Raw genomic sequence first — 20,342 nt, forward strand, 5'->3', positions numbered from 1 at the left:
ATAGAAGCACCTTCTCCTAACATCTAACCTAGTTCTCCCTTTACACCACTTGGGATTGTGATCACTGGTCCTCCCTAATTTATTTACTTGAAACAATTTGCCCACCCAAACAATTTCTTATCTCTTTAGCATTAGTTGCCTGTCCCAAGAGATCACGTAGTTTCTGTGTGAGGTGGGGAGTGTATACATTGTGAAGCACATCGCTGTTCTGTGTGTCAAGATGGATGAGCTAGTTAGTCTTTTTCTGTCTGTCATTATTTGTATGTTCATAGCAATAAAAATAAAGAGAGGTGAGGTCTTTAAAAATAGCCTGGGCACATTCCATATCCAATATTTCTCTATGTTCACCTGAAGAGATCCAAAAGCTTTAAATAATGCAACATGAGGTGGCCGTCTCCTGGCATCTACAATGATTGTTAATCCCAGATCCCGAACTTCCTTCCTGTGATAAGAAAGGTTAAGAATAAAATTAAAGAATCTTTGTTGTGCAAACAGGTTTGCACATCAGCTTTTGATTACCTTTTATAATCACTGGAATAATTAACTACGGATGTCTAAAAGACTGAAGTGAGGTACGATGTTCAAATAAATGTGGGAGGTGGGTAGGGGGATCCTGGCTGGAATCTTTTCTCTTCGCAAGAAATAGAAGAAATTTCCACCCTTTTGTTTTTCAACCATTAGTTAAAGATTGGGTCTTTAGAAACATTTAATCACTAGATGAACAAAGGAAATTAAATATGATGAGAACACCATCATGTGTGAGACACACACCATTTTAATGGGCATTTATAACTGTTAATTTATTGCCACTGGGTCAAAACCATGGAATCTTCTGCCTAATACTGTTATGGCAGCATCATCACTGGAGAGACTGCAGTAGTTCAAGGAAAAGACTCGTTACCACCTTTTCTTGGTAAGCAAGGGTGGTTAATAAAAAAATATAATCATGTCAGCGCTACCAAATCTAGTGAACAAATAGACATAAAAATATCACTTGCAGATTAAAAGTGTTGGTGTTGAATGTTTGGATAAGTTATGGGAGGTGACTTTATGGTCTCTAATATATCTCTCGCCTCTAAGTCAGAAGGTTGGTTTCAAGTCCCACTCCAGCGACTTGAGTAAATAATCCAGGCTGACACTTCAGTGAGGCACTGAGGGATTGCTGCATGCTCAAGGTGCCTCTTTCAGATGAGACATTAAAGCACCTGGGGCAAAATTTCAAAGTCTCCGCAGTAATTCTCCCCAGTGCGGGGGCCAATATTTATCCTTCAACAAATATCACTAAAAAAGATTATCGGATCATTATCACATTGCTGTTTGGGGGACTTTGCTGTCACGTTTCCCTGCATTACAGAAATGTCAAAAAAAAACTTTAAGCACTTTAAAAAACACTTAATTGATTTTTAAGTGTTTTGGGACATCCCAAGGCTGTGAAAGACATATAAAAGCAAATCTGTCTTTACAATCGAATGGGGAACTAAATTCCAAATTATAAATTTATTGCCAGTAGGTGGCAGTACCAAATAGTTAATGTTGATTTTTTTTAACTGCAAATGATGGTACAGATAACAGACAATTGGAGCAACTGGGCACTTGGAGAAGGATACAGAATAAAGTTGGCACACCAGGATCATCGTTGCAATTTTACCAGTTTTCTGCATCATTTTGACAGTATTTACTAAGAGCACTTTTCCTGTAACTGAATGAAATAAATAAAACAAAGTCTACTTTTAAAACATTACAACCCCATTCTGCCACTGACTGTCCCTTGCTGTACTAATTACCCACCATGTCTCAACAATCATACCTAGTACATGGACAACTTAATATTTTTGAGTTTCAAGTAGTTATGCTTGGCTGCAACCTTTTTTTCTATTTGTTCATGGGATGTGAGCATCTCTGGAAAGGTCAGCATTTCCTGCCCATCCCTAATGGCCCTGGGGATTTGTGGTGAACTGCCTTCTTGAACTACTGCAGTCCACCTAGTGCAGGTACACCTGGTTTTAGGGAGAGTTCCAGAATTTTGACCTGGCGACAGTTAAAGAACGACGATATGGTTCCAAATCAGGGTTGTGTGTGGCTTAGAAGGAAACTTGCGGGTGGTGGTGTTCCCACACATCTGCTGTCCTTGTCCTTTTAGGTGGCAGAGGTTGTGAGTTTGAAAAGTGCTGTCAGAGGTGCCCTGTGAGTTGCTGCAGTACATTTTGTGGATGGTACACACTGCTGCCACCGTGCATCAGTGGTGGAGGGAGTGAATGTCTGAAGTGGTGGATGGAGTGCTGATCAAGGAGCTTCTTTGTCTTGGATGGTGCTGAGCTTTTTGAGTGTTGTTGGAGCTGTATTCATCCAGGCAAGCTGAGAGTATTCCATCATATTCCTGACTTGTGCCTTGTTGATGATGGACAGGCTTTGAGGTGTCAGGAGGTGAGTTCTCTGTAGAATTTCCAGCCCCTAACCTTCTCTCGTAGCCACAGTATTTATATGGCTGGTCCAGTTAAATTTCTGGTCAACGGTGACCCTGAGGATGTTGATCGTAGTGAATTCAGTGATGGGACTGTTGAACATCAAGAGGAGATGGTTGGATTCTTTCTTATGTGGTACGAATGTTACTTGCCACTTTCAGCCCAACCCAAATATTGTTTGGGTCTTGCTGTGTGCACAGAGTGTTTCAGTATCTGAGGAGTGATGAATGTTGCTGAACATTGTACAATCATCGGCGAAGAACCCCACCATTTCTGACCTTATCATGGAGGGAAGATCATTGATGAAGCAGCTGAAGATGGTTGGAACTAGGACACTACCCTGAGGAACCCCTGCAGCGATGTCCTGGGACTGAGATGATTGACCTCCAAAAACCACAACCATCTTTCTTTGTGCATGGTATCGTTTCAAAACAGTGGAGAATTTTCCCCCTGATTCACATTGACTTGAATTTTGCCAGGGCTCCTTGATGCCACGCTCGGTCAAATGCTACCTTGATAGCAAGGGCAGTCACTCTTATCTCACCACTTGAATTCAGCTCTTTTCTCCATGTTTCGGCCAAAGTTGTAAGGAGGTGTGGAACCAACTAGCCCTGGCAGAACCCAAACTGAGACTGAGTGATCAGATTATTGCTGAGTAGGTGCCGCTTGATAACTGATGATTGGGTGTATGATAATAGGGTGGTAATAGCCAGAATTAAATTTGTCCTGCTTTTAATGGACAGGACATGCTGAGGCTATTTTTCACATTATTGAATAAATGCTGTACTGGAAGAGCTTGGCTCGGGGCATTTCCAACTTTGGAGCACATGTCTTCAGTATTATTGCTGAAATGTTGTCAGGGCCCAATACCTTGCAGTATTCAGTCATTTCTTGATATAATGTGGAGTGAATCAAATTGACTGAAATCTGGCATCTGTAATGCTGGAGACCTGAGGGAAGGCAAGGATGGATCATCCACTTTGCACTTTTGACTGAACATAGTTGCAAGTGCTTCAGCCTTGTCTTTTGCAATGTTGTGCTGGGCTCCTCCATCACTGAGGCTGGGTATGTTTGGGAAGCCTCCTCCTCCAGTTAGTTGTTTATTTGTGCACCACCATTCATGGTTGAATGTGACAGAACTGCACAGCTTGGTTGATTGTGGGATTGCCCTTCCGCTTCTGCTGTTTAGTATGCACATAGTCCTGTGAAGTAATATCACTCTGCTGGCATCTCACTTTTAAGGATGGCTAGTGCTGCTCCTAATATGCTCTCCTACACTCCTCAATGAATCAGTGTTGGTCCCCTAACTTGATGGTAATGGTAGAGTGAGGGATATGCCAAGCCATGAGGTTACATATTATGGTGGAATAATTCTGCTGCTGCTGATGGTCCATAGTGCTTCATGGTTGCCCAGTTTTAAACTGCTAGATCTGTTTCGAATCTATCCCATTTAACATTGATAATCGTGGACAGATGCATCTGTGACCGGTAGATTGGTGAGGACAAGGTCACTTAGGTTTCTCCCTCTTGGTGGTTACCTCAGCATGTATTGGAAGCCTGGTCTGTAGTATGAAGGGTTAACACATGGGATGTGCTAATGTATGATGTACCACTGATGCCAGTCAGTCATGTGTTAGATGCTCGAGAGGTAGGAATCATGTCTAAGAGCTACGTGCTTACTTTGTAACCTGTTTAGAAGTAGTACTAAGAAACAAGTGTTAAGTAGGTACCAGAGTACATCTATAATCTGTCTAAGAACCAAGTTCCACACCTAGAGTCCAAGATAGAAGGTCCCAATCTCAGAACATGGCCTGGCAGCTTTGTCCTTCAGGGCTCAGCCAGCAATAGTGCTACCAAGTCACTCTTGATAATGGACACTGAGGTCCCCAGACTACACCTTCCTATCCTCAGTGCTTCATCCAACTGGTCAGCCATTTCCAAGGATAGTTAAGAGTTAACAACATGTAGACCAGACCAAGAAAGGATAGCAGATTTCCTTCCCCAAAGTACCTTCATGAGTCAGAGGGACTTTTACAACAATCTGGTAGTTTCATGATCATTATTAATAGATAAGCTTTTCTAATTACAGATTTTATTAAGTAACTGCTTTTAAATTCTCTTAAGTTCATGGTGGGGATTTAAACTCATGTCACCAGAGCATTTTCCCAAGCCCTTAGATTATTAGCCCAGTAACATTACCACTGTGCTACCATGACCCCATTCCTTACAAGTAAGCACTGAAAGTGCTGAGTTCTAAGTCAAAAGCATAAGTTATAACATGCCTCAACTTTGAGTTTCTCATTGTTTCAGCATTGAACTTCTTGAACCACAGAACATTCTCTTTAAAGCAAGAATCTAAATCCAGCCAAACCAAGCCGATTAAAGCTCGTTTCCTGCCTGGTCTGCACAGTCCAGCCAAGTCTGAGTGAAGCTGCTGCTTTTTTTTTGGCTGGCCAACACATTACCACTGTTATGACTAGATGTGATTTTCCTGCTATTAAACACATCAATCTGTTTGCAATCTGTCCGATACAGAATTGGGCTTTATTTTTGCAAACCTGAAATAGGAGCTGAAAAAGGTGTGTTTCCTTAAAGTTTGCAATGGTTTCCTGTCATCAAGCAACAATACAGAAGGAAAGTTTCACCTCGGGATGTTGTACAAGTACAGGAGAAGTCTGGCAAGGTCATCACTGGTGCAGGTTTGACTCTGCAAAAACTTGTTATCACTGCAGACTTGTAACACAGCTCTCCCTGCCTTATCCCTGCTTCCTGGAGAGATTAGAAAAGAATGTAAAGTTACTTAATAAGTTCTTGGTACACCATTCATCCAGCTCTCTAATTAAATTGGCACTATTGGCACTTGCTTAATACCATGTTGCACCAAATATATATTTTCAGTATACAGAAAACATTTACTTATAATGCGAGTTCCGGTCACTGAGTGACAATTTCTCCACATCTCCTATGATGTCCAGTCACAGGATGAGAAACTTCTCCATGGCTGCTTTGTTGCCAAGAGGAGGAGGCATTTCCATTATCCATGAAAGTAAACTGTTAATTTTTGGGTTCTTGGCTCATTTTCCATACATGTAGGCATTTTCTAATGCCTACGGAAAGTACTAAACTCCTCAGTATCGAATTTTAAAAATTATCTTATTATCTTAGCGCGACTAATCTGCCACAACCTTGATGGTTTATAGCAAGTATATTGGTGCTAATGTGATTTATCTGCTCTACGTAGGGGAGGTAGGTAACCAAAAAAGTAGGCCAAGATTTTACACAAAGTGGCCCTGCCCTGGCTGAAAAGCCAGGAACAAGTCTGCCTCCGCCAGGCCAGGAAGCCCTGAGCTGATTTTATAACCAATCAGATTGCAGGCATTTCTGCAGTCCCAGTAGTGCCATCGGGAGTGGTGGCCACTATCAGGATTGCAGCCGGTTCCCCATGAAGATCATTGCTGGAGGTTGGACACCACGGTGAAATGAGGCAGTTTTGCTAATGTCAGTCAGGCAGGTCCCAGCAAGGGGGCTCAAGGCCACAATTAGTTTGTCAGAGAGAGGGAAAGTGGCAGTGATCATTTTGGGGGGGTTGCCCTGACTGAATTTGTGTTGTCGAGGTGGCTCAATCATGTGGAGCACTCCAATCAGAGCTGACCCCCAATCGGACAGAGTTTCTCATTGGCCCCAGACCACGAAGCCGGCCTCGGAAGTCTCAGCCACTCAGCATGAGCCATCTTTCAGTATTGAAAACCACAATAAATTTTTAATATTAATGGTGGGGTGTAGAATTAGCAGCTGTACATTTGTAATGTCATGTTTTGTGAATAAATCTAAAACTGAGTAAAGATTGACTTCCGGTCTCCTTCACCAACGAGCTGGAAGAAGTTTAACATCTAGGGCCATGAGATCTTTCCTAAAGTGATGTGCCGAGAATTTAACACAATACTCCAGCTGGGGCTGAACCAGCATTTTATAAAGATTTAACATAACTTCCTTGCTTTTGTACTCTATAGCCCTATTCACAAAATTGAAAATGCCACCTGCTTTCTAACATCCTTCTCAAACTGTCTTGCCATCTCTCAGCATCTACCCAGTCCAACCCCCTCAGAATCTTTTATGTTTCAATAAGATCATTTCTCATTCTTCTAAACTCCAACAAGTATAGGCCCAGCCTTTCCTCATAGGGCAAGACCTTCATCCCTGGAATCAATCTAGTGAACCTAGTATCAAAAAGAGCAGTGGTCCTATTACTGACCATTGGAGAACACCACTGTAGACCTCCCTCTTGTCTGAAAAGTTCACCACCATTCTCCACTCTTGAGTGCGGGATGGGTCAGGGGGAGCGGGGGGGCAGGTTGGAGATGTGTAGCGTGGTAGGGATTGTTTAAACTGCAGGGCTTTTCAAACACCTAGCTTTTCACAGGCTTTTTTTGTAGCAGCAATTAGGCCTCAACAGTCTGTCCATTAGGCCGGGCCCAGCAATAGAAAAAAAGCAAAGATTTAAAGGGTCCTCGCAGATATAAGAAACAAGTCCGAGCTCGATGGTAGCCATTGCTGCCTCAGAGCTCAAAACCCCAAAATCTCATCACACAACCCCACTGGCGGTTGTGACCCACAGTTTGAGAAACTGATTTTCGCTATTCAGACCACAGCTTTCTAAATGCCCAATAATTCTACCCCTAGTTATCATCTCCAAAATGTTTTCCATGTTAGGCTGACTGGTTTATAATTCCTGGGTTAATCCCTCACCTGTATTTCCATGTTAAAATATCTAGGAGCATATTTCAATTATTGGGCTACAATTATGGAATGCATTTTGTATATGGTAATCTTACTGCACTGTAGCAACTGCTTTTCCCAGAATTATCAAAGATGAATAATCTATTGATTAATTTTGTGAAATTTTTTTTGAATAACATTTTCTTCTTATTAAAATAACAACATATGCCTTAGAGATTTAAAGATGCATTAGGCCTGAGAACTTCCGGCTCCAAAACAGCTACTTTTGGAAAACGATGCCTCCAATGTTCTTCACATTATTCTAAACATGTTATCACGCTGTAATTCATACGTAAGATTATGGGCTAAATTTTCAAAGGTCCTTCAAAGATGGGTCAGGAGGCAGGATCAGGTGCAAGATGGGAAAATATGTGTTGCATTACCTCCTTGATGCATTCTTGCCTCTGAGCGATTTTGCCAAAGGCTGGGTTAAACTGGCAATGGGTACCCACCCAATAGCGGTGAGTAGTCAATTAGGAAACTTAAGTGCCCACTTGGGGACAAATTGTTGAAGCTGCCCAGATCTTCCTGATGTCAGATGGGCCACCCTGCAGCCTGGCAGGTTCCTGGAGGTGGTCTAACAGAGGTAGACCAGGGGGCTGTCGACACCTTCTATGACTCATCCCATCACAGTGCTGGGGGAATCAGAAGGCCACAGTCACAGCCACAAGCAACCCTGTGCAGGAGCTCCACTATTCACAATGATGGCCTGACAGTTGTGGGCATTCTTCACTTTTAACTTTGCTGAACTGTTCAGAGAGCACCACCACCTTGACACTCCCTCGCGCTCTCCTACCTGCATCAGAAGCAATGACATCTCCTGGTGTGGCTGCTAGCTGGCCAGCTTGTGCTGTAAGCTCTCTGGGCCCCGTATCTCGGGAACCCACCTACTATCCTAAATTGGACAGCGAATGCATAGGTGGCCAATTAGGAGGCCACCCCCAGAAGGTTACACCGGCAGGCACCCTGAAGACATGCACATTTCAGGGCACCCATGTTTTCCTGATGGCTGCTGGAAAATTCAGCTCCAATTTGTCTGTGCTTTTGCATTTATTGCTGACAGTTTGACTGGAAAGGAGGATACCTGGTAAACAAGCGGCTCCTGAATGTAGCAGATCACTGTTGAGATCTAGCAACCGTGCAGCAAACCTCTTCTGGTGATGTTCTGATATGGAGAGGTCACTGATTGGTAAATGTGAACCAGGAGATGGTAAGATTATATCAGCTCTTTGACTCAATGAGGGGGGAGCATCTGATTGCATCTTGACCTCTGTACTGAAATCTGTTGGACAAAAGATAAGAGTGAAGTGTTTTTGCAACAAATTGTACGACATGACACAAGATTTCTTTTGAGATGGATAAAACAGAATTAAATTATCTTCCCTACAGAGTAAAATATCCCCAGGCAAACACACAACTGACTGCAGCTATTTTTCATGCAAACAATTTTTTTTTAATGTAGTCACTACTGGCAAGGCTGGTATTTATGAACCAGTTCCCCTTGGAATGTGATGGTGGCAGTGGTGATAATGGTGATGGTGATAGTGGCGATGATGGTGATGATGGTGGTGGTAATGGTGGTGCTGATGATGGTGAGGGTGGCATTCATGGTGGCAATGGTGGTGGTGGTGATGGCAATGATGGTGGTGAGGGTGGTAGTGGTGATGTGTGTGGTGGTGGTAGTGATGTTCATGGTGGCAATGGCAGTGGTGATGGTGGTGGTGATGGTGATGGTGGTGGTAATGGTTATGGAGGTGATGATGGCATGGTTATGGTGGTGGTGATGACGACGATGATGGTGGTGATGATGGCATGGTTATGGTGGTGGTGAGGGTGATGATGGTGGTGATAATGATGGTGATGGTGTTGTTAATGGTGGTGGTGGTGATGGCAATGATGGTGGTGAGGGTGGCGGTGGTGATGTGTGTGGTGGTGGTAGTGGTTTTCATGGTGGCAATCATGTTGGTGATGATGGTGATGGTGGTGGTGGTGATGGTGGTAATAGTGATGGTGATGATGGTGATGGTGATGACCCAAGGGGTCATTTTCACTCATATGTAGGCGGAAGACTAGCTGTCATAGATCAACTGCAGTAGAAAGGAAGATTGATTCAGAGTTGTTTGTATAAGGGGCAGACCATTCATAACCACCAACCCCTAACTTAGGTCTAAAGAGAAGGTTACCCCCTGGCCTGTTTGGAGGCAGTTGATTTGAGAGACACACAAAAATTCACTTTAAAAACAATTGGAAGGGTACTCACTCCAGATTTCCATCTGTTTAAGACCAATGGAATGTGTAACTATTAACAAAAGGAAGGATAGATCAGGCTTGTCTCTGGTGCCTCTCACAGTTCTACAACTCTTTAAGCTCACACGTGAAGAAAATTTACTTCAGCGAGGTACCAGAGAATAGCCAGCAACAATGAAAACCAAATATGATTAGTTACCATAAGAAAGAATGTTAATTAGGAGGATAGGAAAAACGTATTTAAATTCTAAATATTTTCAGCAAATATAAAAAGTTCAATTAACGTAATAAACATTTGAGGCTGTTAGTTCCAAAGAATAACCAATTTATATATTGCACAACATAATTTAAACAAATGATGCTGCTTATTTATTATGTAGAGAGCACCCATTTGCAATTTATTCTACATAAACCTGATGCATATCTTCTGTTTCTCAAGATTCAATCTGACGAAAGCAGAAAATTCCTTGTTAAATTAGTTATATGCCCATCAGGATCCGACTGTTCTCAAATCAAACTTCAGTAGCAAGTCTTATCCTGCAACATATACCTCTGGAAGTAGAGACCATCTTTACTGTTGACCAAGCTGGTTTCTGTAAGGGACACAGCACATGCGATCAAGTTCTGGCATTCAGCGCCTGCAACGGAAATCGCTTCCAAAAGAAGCTGAAGTTAGGCATCGTGCTACTGGAGCTCACAGCTGCCTTTGATACAGTATGGCACATTGGCCTGCTCTTAAAGCTTTCCAGAATGCTTCCAACCTGGGTCAGGGCAGTTGTTGAAACCCTCCTTCATAACAAACAATTCAGAGTCCACCTTGGGCAAGGGAGAAGTGCATGGAGAAAGCAAGCCAATGGACTACCATAGGACTCAGTGCTAACCCCAATCCTGTTCAATGTATATATAAACTGCCTGCCAACAACCACATCCCACAAGTTAATCTATGCTGATGTCATCTGTTGTGCCACCCAAACTCCATCCATGCATTCTGGACCAGATCCTTAACAAAGATGTTGCAAAGTTGACGGATCACTGCAGCACATGGCATCTCATGTTAAATCCCTCTAAAACCATATCCGGTGTATTCCACCTCTACAATGCCAGTACCAAAAATGAATTGCATATCCATATGGATGGCCAGAGACTAAAGCATGATCCCAACCTAACATAACTGGATGTGATTCTAGATAGGACTCTGTCCTTCCAGGAACATTTGAAGAAAACAGCAGCAAAGGTCAAAACCAGAAACAACCTACTATCCAACCTTGTTGGATCAACGTGGCACTTTTGCCACAACACTCCGGACCTCAGCACTTGCCCTATCGTACTCTGCAGTAGGGTACTGTGCATCTGTCTGGCAAAGGTGATCACACACACACATTTTGTTGACACTCAATTGAGTGCAACAATGCGCATCATAACTGGAGCTTTCTGGTCAACATCTGTCCCCTGCACACATCACTCTGCCACACACCTGCCAACTGACAAAAAATCCACCAGATGATTGAAACCATCTGTGCTGCACCTCACTTACAGCCCCATGATGACCTGTTGAACACACCCACTGCCAGCCTTCCATCTCGGTGCCCCATATGGAGCACTCTTCCTGAACAACATCCACCAGCAGACATCCTTTGGATCAAGGAATGGGAAACACGTGAAGTCACTAACAAGTTCCTTGTGACAAACCTCATCTGTCAAATGACAGGCTTTGAACCACCAGGGCGACAGTGGTCCTTGCTAAGTAGGGTCAGGACAGGCCAGGACCCCTTTGCAGCCAACCTTTACCACCTGGAACTCAGAGCAAACCCCTTGAGCACTTTTGGAAAGACACAAACAATGCTGCACATTACCAAAGAGTGCCCCCTCTACAGACTAAGTGGCGGACTAATCCTTAAACTCAGCAAATGAGGCGGCAATTGCTTGGCTTTGGAGATATGAATTCGCTAAATAAAGTAGCAAGGAGAAGGCTAAGGTCATTCTTAGAACTCTTTTCCCCCTCGAGTCTCAAGATGAATTATGTGAATAAATACCAAAGCAACACTAAAACTCATTCGGTTTAGTTACAGACTGATGGGTTCAAAGTGTTAAAAAGTAGCCTGCTTCAGCTGCTAATTCCTGAATCCTACCTGACTAGCCCGAGACAAAATGACCTTATTGGAATTTTATTAGACAGGCAGGAATTATACAGTAAACGGCAGAACCCTTAAGTGCATCGACGGGCAGAGGGATCTGGGTGTACAGGTCCACATTACCAGAAGCATATGGAGGCATTAGAGAGGGTGCAGAGGAGGTTTACCAAGATGCTGCCTGGTCTGGAGGTTATTAGCTATGAGGAAAGGTTGGAGAAACTCGGATTGTTCTCACTAGAGTGACGGAGATTGAGGAAGTTGACTTGACAGAAGTTTACAAAATTATGAGTGGCATGGACCGATAGTCAGAAGCTTTTTCCCAGGGTGGAGGAGTCAATTACTAGGGGACATAGATTTAAGGTGAGAGGAGAAAACTATAGAGGAGATGTGCGGGGCAAGTTTTTTATGCAGAGGGTAGTGAGTGTCTGGAATTCGCTGCCAGGGGAGGTGGTGGAAGCAGGTACGATAGTGGTGTTTAAGAGGCAGCTTGACAAATACATGAATAGAATGGGAATGGAGGGATACAGACCCCTGAAGTGCAAAATGTTTTAGTTGATGCGCAATATGATCGGCGCAGGCTTGGAGGGCCGAAGGGCCTGTTCCTGTGCTGTACTTTTCTTTGTTCTTTGTTCTTTGTTCTAAACAAAGGGAGCCTTAAGTTAAACTTGGATCCAAAATGAAGAGGGGAAGTCTTGCCTGGATTGACACAGACAGCTAGCCAATTAGAACTAACCAAAACAGTTATGAAAAGTGTTGCAAACAAAACTCAAACCATTAATTCAAGCTCTAATCAATTATTTAGGTGCGTAATAGAGAGCAAGCACCTGAGAAAACATTTTTCAGGGATTTATAATGTGACAGTGACAAGAATATAAATAAGAATAAGCACGAGAATGGGTTAAATTTTTATCGGCTTTTTGTGTGAAGTTTTACTGTCAGCTGTAAATAAGTTTGGGGGAAAACTCAATGGTGTTGGCTCAAGTCAACATTACCAAACTTCTGGGCTGAATTGATTGGTTTACATTCACCTTATAGTAGTGTACTGTTGACAGTCCAGTCTTGATAGTTTTTCAATTTCCTGATTGCTACATGCTAGTCAGTATTTTCCTTATTCACTTATTGTGAGCTGTTTTATGAAATTAAAGTGAGATAATCAAGTACAAGTGTGATGCAGAATTTGTGTGTGGAAAGACGTAATGCCTAAGTTTGATGCTTGAAGTGTGAAGGACAAAAATGTGTAACAGGCGACCCATTTTTATGTATATAATAAAACTAAAATTTTTGGATTATGGCTCTGTCTAACAAATTAACTAATAGAATGCACAACAGTTAAGCTTTTTGACCTTAACATAACACACAAAACTACATGCAATTCTACTGCAGCAGCAGAATACTATAATGAGTGATATTGCTGTTGCCTTGGGATATTTTATTATGTTAAAGGCACTATATAGATGCAACTATTGTTGCTGTTGTCCTTTATAAAGCAATGTATCATTCAAAGTACAGTGAAGGGCACAATGAAGATCTACTGGTGCATACATGAAAGTGTTGCATCTAGCACACATTAGTCACATTCAGAAGGCACAATATATTATGAATGTAAAACAATCTTTTAAAAAATGAAGAAAGCTAGGTGGAAGCTTTAAGTTTACAAGCAGGAATTTACAATCATTCATAAATATTTGGATTTGCACAGGGAGAACTTAAGTAGTGACTTTAAAAGGACAGGTTGTATTGGCACCTAAGCATCAAAAGTCAACACTGGAGATCTGCTGTTCTTATGAAACAAACACAGGCCGGAGTGTGTTTATGGTAGAAACCCATCTTGAGGAACAGCAGATGTGAACAAATGGTTTAACCTTTGTTCTTGCAGTTTACGATATTACCTGACCTGTTCAAAGGATTGCTGTTTTTTATCAGATGCCATATCGTCCTTTATATTGCAATCTACAAAGAGAGTATGGTGACCTGATAGATGTTTATTTAAAAGAAGTGCAGGCGATATCTAGTAGTAACTTGAATACCAAGCTTGGTGTTTTCTGTTATGGGTGAGCTTAATCTTGAAGATCTCTCTGTGCCTTGAGGAAATATTTACTCTCAATATTATTTAAACATGCCTTTCAAATTTCCACATACCTGAAAGTGAGATTGTTTTAACTTTGCTGGGGAGTAGAAGAAAGCAAAGCTGTAGCATTAGATTGCAGGTTTGCACGCTTGGTTTCAATATGAAGTGGCTGTCCCAACACCTCCTACAGCTTGGATAAGTTCAAGAAACAGTTTCTTCAGTTCTAATGAAGGATCTAACGCTAACACATCTTTCCTCCTTTCAGATTTTGACAGATTTGCTGTGCCGTTTTCTGTGTTTATTACAAGGAGATTGCCTGTAGTCTGACAGGCACCTGTCTGACCACCTCCAGCCTCCGCTCTTTCTCATTTTATCACAACTTTACTTGCTGTTACTTTCTTGAAGATGCAGCTGAAATTTCATGGGACTCTCTGACCAAAAAACAATGGAACCCCCAAGGAACAACATAAATGACTAAAAACAGAATTCTGTCCTCCACTTGCATCAATAATCTGAAGACATTTAAAATAAGCTTTAGAGTCAGCCAATTACTTCTTGATTTACTTTGTCCTCGCTTCTACTCTTTTCAACTTTGGTACCCATGCCATGATCATTGAACTTCATCTAGGTTTCTCAATTGAGCTCGAAGCTCCCATTGCTGCAAAGCACAGAAGCCAAATTCTTGCAGGAAGGAAAGGGCAAACAAAAGTAAGGGGAAGTCAACTCATCTCACAGTCCAAGACTTTATGGTGGTCAGTGGCAGAGCTACCTGGACAAGTTCTGTTTCAATCTTTGGGCTGTGTTACATAGAAAGAGTGTGTGTGTATATATGTATGTATATATATATATATATATATATATATACACACACACACAATTGGTGGCAGTGCAGGGGTTGGGGGGGGGGAGGTTGGGAGCAAATTACATAACTAAATACGTATCTTTAAATATATTTTGTATTCTCTTAGCCAAATACTATTTTCATAAGTCTAGACATCTATTAGAAACAAACTACAATGAAAAAACACATGTTAAATAGATATACCAAAGGTTTGTGAGCATGAATATTCAGTAATGATGTACTGGTGCAATACCTATTAATCAGGTAGAGTGCAGCAGTTCTGAATCCCCTTCTTTGTATTTCAGTGAACCTTTGACATTCTGCAGTTAGTTGAGGTTTAGTTTTGTTTAATTTAGTTGTTCAAACAATTCACGCACTGGATAAATTCTGACTAAGAAAGATTTTCATTCATGTAACTTGTATTATGCAAGTGATCCTCTGCAGAACATTAACTGTATGAGAATGGAGGAGTGAGGAAAACAAGTCTTGTCATTGAAGTCCATGTGCAAAACTGGATTAGATTAAGATGATTCCTCTCCTATCAACCTTACATTGAATAAATGTGTTTTGTTTAGTAATGAGGAAGGGTTCTAGGTTGTTTTTGCTCTTAGTTTTCTCCAGCTACGAGAGAATAAACCCCACCACCAACAAATGTTGGGAAAATAATAGTTTGAGTCCACTGTTGTTGCTGATGCTGTTTCACCTTCAGTCAGTAAGCAGTGAGTGAAGAGAGCACAATAAAACACAATTGGAACAACCTTTAGCCCCCATTTTCTATATAAAACTTTGAAAAAAGTAACTGCAATGGCAGCTCCAAATCATCCATTGTCAATCTCATTTTCAATCATCTCCTGCCCGTGTTATTTGCATGCTTTACAATCTGCATGTTGTCAATGGCTTCAAATAGTGCAGAAAGCATAAACAAATGACACCTGCTTTACTGCATCACGACCAAATACAAACAGGACTTTGTGACAGGAATGGGACTAAACCTGCCAGAAAATAGGAGTGATAGACTGGATGTGCTATTGACAAAACAAAAACAGAATTACCTGGAAAAACTCAGCAGGTCTGGCAGCATCGGCGGAGAAGAAAAGAGTTGACGTTTCGAGTCCTCATGACTCTTCGACAGAACTTGAGTTCGAGTCCAAGAAAGAGTTGAAATATAAGCTGGTTTAAGGTGTGTGTGTGGGGGGTGGAGAGATAGAGAGAGAGAGAGGTGGAGGGGGGGGTGTGGTTGTGGGGACAAACAAGCAGTGATAGAAGCAGATCATCAAAAGATGTCAACGACAATAGTACAATAGAACACATAGGTGTTAAAGTTAAAGTTGGTGATATTATCTAAACAAATGTGCTAATTAAGAATGGATGGTAGGGCACTCAAGGTATAGCTCTAGTGGGGTTTTTTTTTTAATTTTTTTTTTAAATAATGGAAATAGGTGGGAAAAGGAAAATCTTTATAATTTATTGGAAAAAAAAGGAAGGGGGAAACAGAAAGGGGGTGGGGATGGGGGAGGGAGCTCACAACCTAAAGTTGTTGAATTCAATATTCAGTCCGGAAGGCTGTAAAGTGCCTAGTCGGAAGATGAGGTGTTGTTTCTCCAGTTTGTGCTATTGACAAGGTTGGAGGAGTGTAAATAATAGGGCAGAGTTTACTCGCAAGGATCTTTTTTGATGAATCAACTTTACAGATTTCCAACTGAGAGTGTATGTTTGGCAATAAAGTTGAGTTGCAGAGGGGCAAATCTAAAGATAGTTTTTTTGGTGTTAAATTTGACCTTGGTTCAGGACAGTAATTAATATTAGCATTCACCTGAGTAAGATGCTTTGCTGACTACATGGGGCTGCTGCCAAGATCTGGCAGGGTGTTTCCTGTAACCGGAGCCTAATTTCTTCCCCAGTCCAGATTGTCATTTATACTTGGGCTGCCTCAGCAACATTGGTTTGCCAGCCTTGGCCAGGTCATTTGAGATAAAGGGTTTAAAGTCTGGAGGGTCTACAGATGTCTGTACACTAGAGTGCACAATCAATTTGACTGCCAGAAACACTGTTAAATTGGAAGAGGAAAAAATACCTTCCCCACCTTAAAAACTGTTAAAAGAAGATTTGTTGGGGGTGGAGGGGAGGATGGGTAGGGAGAGGGGAGTTTCCTGCTTGTTTCCATTCCAATTTGAGGCCGGATTCCAGCGCAACCGGGTGCGATCGGCGAAATCACTACAAAAGCTTAGGGAATTTAAAACATAGCTGAGTTATACCCAAAACTATTTACCCTAATGTTTTCCAGGATCTTTTGCATTGGTGAAAGATTTAATTTGCATGAATCAAGCCCCGATAGCCAAAAAATCCGAGATTCCTCCCATGGCACTAGTTTGGGAAGGCTCTTAGAATTGCATTCAATTTTTCAGGCAAATTAATGGCAGCGGGAGGACAGGACACCCTTATTAAAACTGCATCTTTGTATTGATAAACCTATTTTTAGCTGGATTAACAAAACAGCACCAGGTTGTCACATGTAAATACATTAAGGAATAGTTTTAAGTGGAACAAAAAATAGTTACACTCTGTTATGCTGCCTGATTGAGCTGATATGGTGGAAGGTCTTATGTTTATGACTTTGCTAATTTATTTTAGCAATAACTTGAATGTATCCTAATCAGTCCAATTTTAAGCATATGTTGGGTGCAATTGGGAAATTGCAACCAAAGTGGAATCTCTGCCCCAGAGATATCTCGGCTGGCTAAAGTATTGTGGGTGAGTTTCCATTTTCTGTTATGGCTCTGATTATTTCTTCTATTGCACTTCTCAAGATAGCAAAATTTCATCTTAAGGTTGTATAGTATTTATGCACCAGATACTGTGGATAACATCACTTATAGTACATGCAATCATCATCTATTTGATCCTGTCTGCTCTGGACACACTCTAATGCCAGGATTGGAAATGTATCTCTTATTCTTGTTTCGCAAGACTCAGGACATGACCTCTGCCATTGAATCCATCTTTCTATGGTCTGAGATGAAGGGCTGCTACTGCTTCACTGTGCTTAGCATTTATCATCATCAAAAGCACCACATTTACACTGCAGAATAAAACTGTCAGTGGTGAATTCTCTTTCATCTGGCAAAATTGATCACAATGTAAGTAAGACTGATGATCAGGAAGCTGAGGGCAGGGATGATGAAACAGTTGGTTGCCAACTTCACTCACAAAAATTCATCAGTGGCTGGAATGCAAGCTAAAAATGTTGAGCATTGAAAAGGAACCACTTAAATGAAAGAGCTACATTTTTTATGTATACTGTATCAACACATGGTCATTGCTTCCGTACGTACACAATATAAAGATGTGAATGAAATGTTTAAATATTTCCCTGAAACATCTGGTCTGAGGTAAAATTTATGGAAATACTCCCTTGTTGTATTCTGACACCATTAATTAATTCTAAACTATTACCAAATGTCCTGCAGTTATTGAAACATTTAAGGAGAAGCTAGATAAATACATGCGGTAGAAAGGAATAGAGGGATATGCTGATAGGGTTAGGGGTAAGGGATGAGAGGGAACTCATGTGGAACATATAAACACCTGCAGGGATCTGTTGGGCTGAATGGCCTGTTTCTGTGCTGTACATTCAATATGATATGGTAGTTATACTGCATATCTTGAACTAGTGCAAAATAGTTTTCACTTGAAAAATGTCAAGTATAAATGTTGGATTTCCTACCAAACTCACATTGTTTGGATTGTTTGTGACCACATAATAGAGGTGCCCTTGCCTGTGGTATAACAACCACAGACACGTGGCAGAATTTTTAACCTTATCTCTCAAAACAATTTTAATGGTTTGAAGTTTCCAGTAATAGAAATATAGCTGACTACCCTAAATTTAAGTATTTACTAACAATTGGAGGTTGTATCTGTATTAAGTATGGGAGCACAGAGTTCTTTCCTTAATTAAGAAGTGGTGTGAGCAAATATGTAATTCTTCATTGCTCCAAAAATGGCTTTGGTATGGTACTGGTATCAAAAGTTTAATGTGGGGCACAGGTCACTGACAGCAGTGTGTCTCACTCTGGTAGTAATGTGATGCTCACTATCCTGAAGATGATCAGCACACTATTTTTACACTTGCTCCCAGAGATCCTGAATACCTCCCATTCCTCCTTGTTTGCCATTGAAGCCTAGAGACATCTGCAATAGGATTAAATGGCCACATGACTTCCAAAAATATATTATTAAGCTCTGCATGTTCACCTAGAACTTCTGTGTTCCCAAGGCTATGATGAATTAGCCAAATTTAGCTGAGATGATAGTAGATATATGACATTAAAGCCCCCAGGACAGGAAGGAGACATCAGCCAGGGTTTTCACTTACTATCCAATGACCCAAGTGAGAAGTGTATATGCTTGGGGTTACAGTTGAGCACATGTAGGGAATGCCTCCAGCAGTTCAATAGCTTATTTGTACTCTTTGTCTAGATTCATATATGATGATGGCCAGTGAGGTACTGGAAAATAGTTGGTTTCCACGGAAGCATACTAGGGCAACAGTTAATGTCTTTTGTAAAAATGAACTGGAACTAAAATTCTATGGAGAAAAAAAAAATCCTCTGGATGCACTATTTTCACTTGTGGGCCAGAAATGCAACTGGATGCATTAGGATTATCCCAGTTAATCATATGAAGGAAACACTAAAATAATATTGTGATAGGCTTAATTTTACATTACAAGAACATTGCCTTCATTTTTCAAGATAATGGTACGTGAAAGGAGTAAAACGCTAGTCAATTGTCTGTTTATGGAACAGTTCTGTTTTGGCTGCTTGTATTATAAAAGATTGGTTCAAGCATGGTAGAGAACAATTGAAAACTGAAACATAGAAGGGACTTTGTGCATTTGTCGCTCTAAACCATTGTCTCTACTTGCAGCAGCCTGAAACGTGTGTACTGAAGAACTGGGACATGGCCAAGTAGGAAGAACATTAGGGCGTTGGCTGGATGCTGCCACTGTAGAATATGGTAGTTCGATTCTAGGCAATGTGTGTGAGTGCAAATTAATGGCCTAAGGCTAGGGTGTTTGGTAATAAGGTGCATACTGCAGTATCTTGCTTTATAAATCACTGTTGCTCTGTTATGATTTAGAAAATTTAAGACAGCTTTAGAAGTGATGAAAGGTTACTAAAGTCTGAGGTGTGCATAACAGTCTATGGCTTTGCATCAAAGTGTTTTCTACAAAATCAGTGAACAATGGAAGATTAATCCATTGCTTGATGACAGCACTGAGGAGTGGAACAAGTGAACTATTTATCCAATTTGTACCCGGAGTATTCCTAGTTTGTGTAAGGATATTGATACTATACCAAGCAACATTCCACCATGTAAATTACATTCATAATGTGCTTTTAACCCATGCTCAGAAGAGGCGCAATATTGTTCTGATAGCTCACATATTTTATTACTTGGGCCTCTCATTCCTAAGTGCCTCTACAACTTGTCTAAATTTTGTGTCAGCTTTGTTCATGAAGTTTCATTCACCGAGAAATGGATTAACTGTTTGAAGACTTTAATGTTTATTCCCTATCAACTTCCTGACAGAGGTGTTCAGCAAACCTAATTATGTAGCTCAAGGTGACAGATAAGAGTTTATGTTTTCAACTTTTATTGAAAGCAGTTCTCCCATCATAACATGGCTAAGATTTTATGGCCCCGCCATGGTGTGTCTCCCCCCAAGTGGATGCGGCGAGCCATTTAAATCTCCATTCAGCTCAGCGGGACTATAATATCCTGAGTGGGAAGGGCCATAAAATCCTGGCCAA

The 20,342-nt window shown here is 41.2% G+C and overlaps 1 protein-coding gene across 2 annotated transcripts in view; it reads right to left on the reverse strand.

Moving 5' to 3' along the window:
• Positions 1 to 20,342, reverse strand: part of LOC121287443 (pleckstrin homology domain-containing family G member 4B-like) — a 198,406-nt gene that overhangs the window by 75,802 nt on the left and 102,262 nt on the right. For both annotated transcript variants that reach the window (XR_005945191.1, XM_041205331.1), the window contains exons 5-7: positions 8,323 to 8,520; positions 5,108 to 5,231; positions 349 to 442 (exon numbers count right to left, since the gene is read on the reverse strand). Coding sequence is in view for 1 of the 2 variants with exons in the window: in XM_041205331.1 (XP_041061265.1) it covers positions 349 to 442; positions 5,108 to 5,231; positions 8,323 to 8,520 (416 nt within the window). In the remaining variant the exon portion in view is untranslated. The remainder of the gene's footprint in view (positions 1 to 348; positions 443 to 5,107; positions 5,232 to 8,322; positions 8,521 to 20,342) is intronic.

The sequence above is a fragment of the Carcharodon carcharias genome, chromosome 14, assembly GCF_017639515.1.
Source record: "Carcharodon carcharias isolate sCarCar2 chromosome 14, sCarCar2.pri, whole genome shotgun sequence".
NCBI classification, from domain to species: Eukaryota; Metazoa; Chordata; class Chondrichthyes; order Lamniformes; family Lamnidae; genus Carcharodon; species Carcharodon carcharias.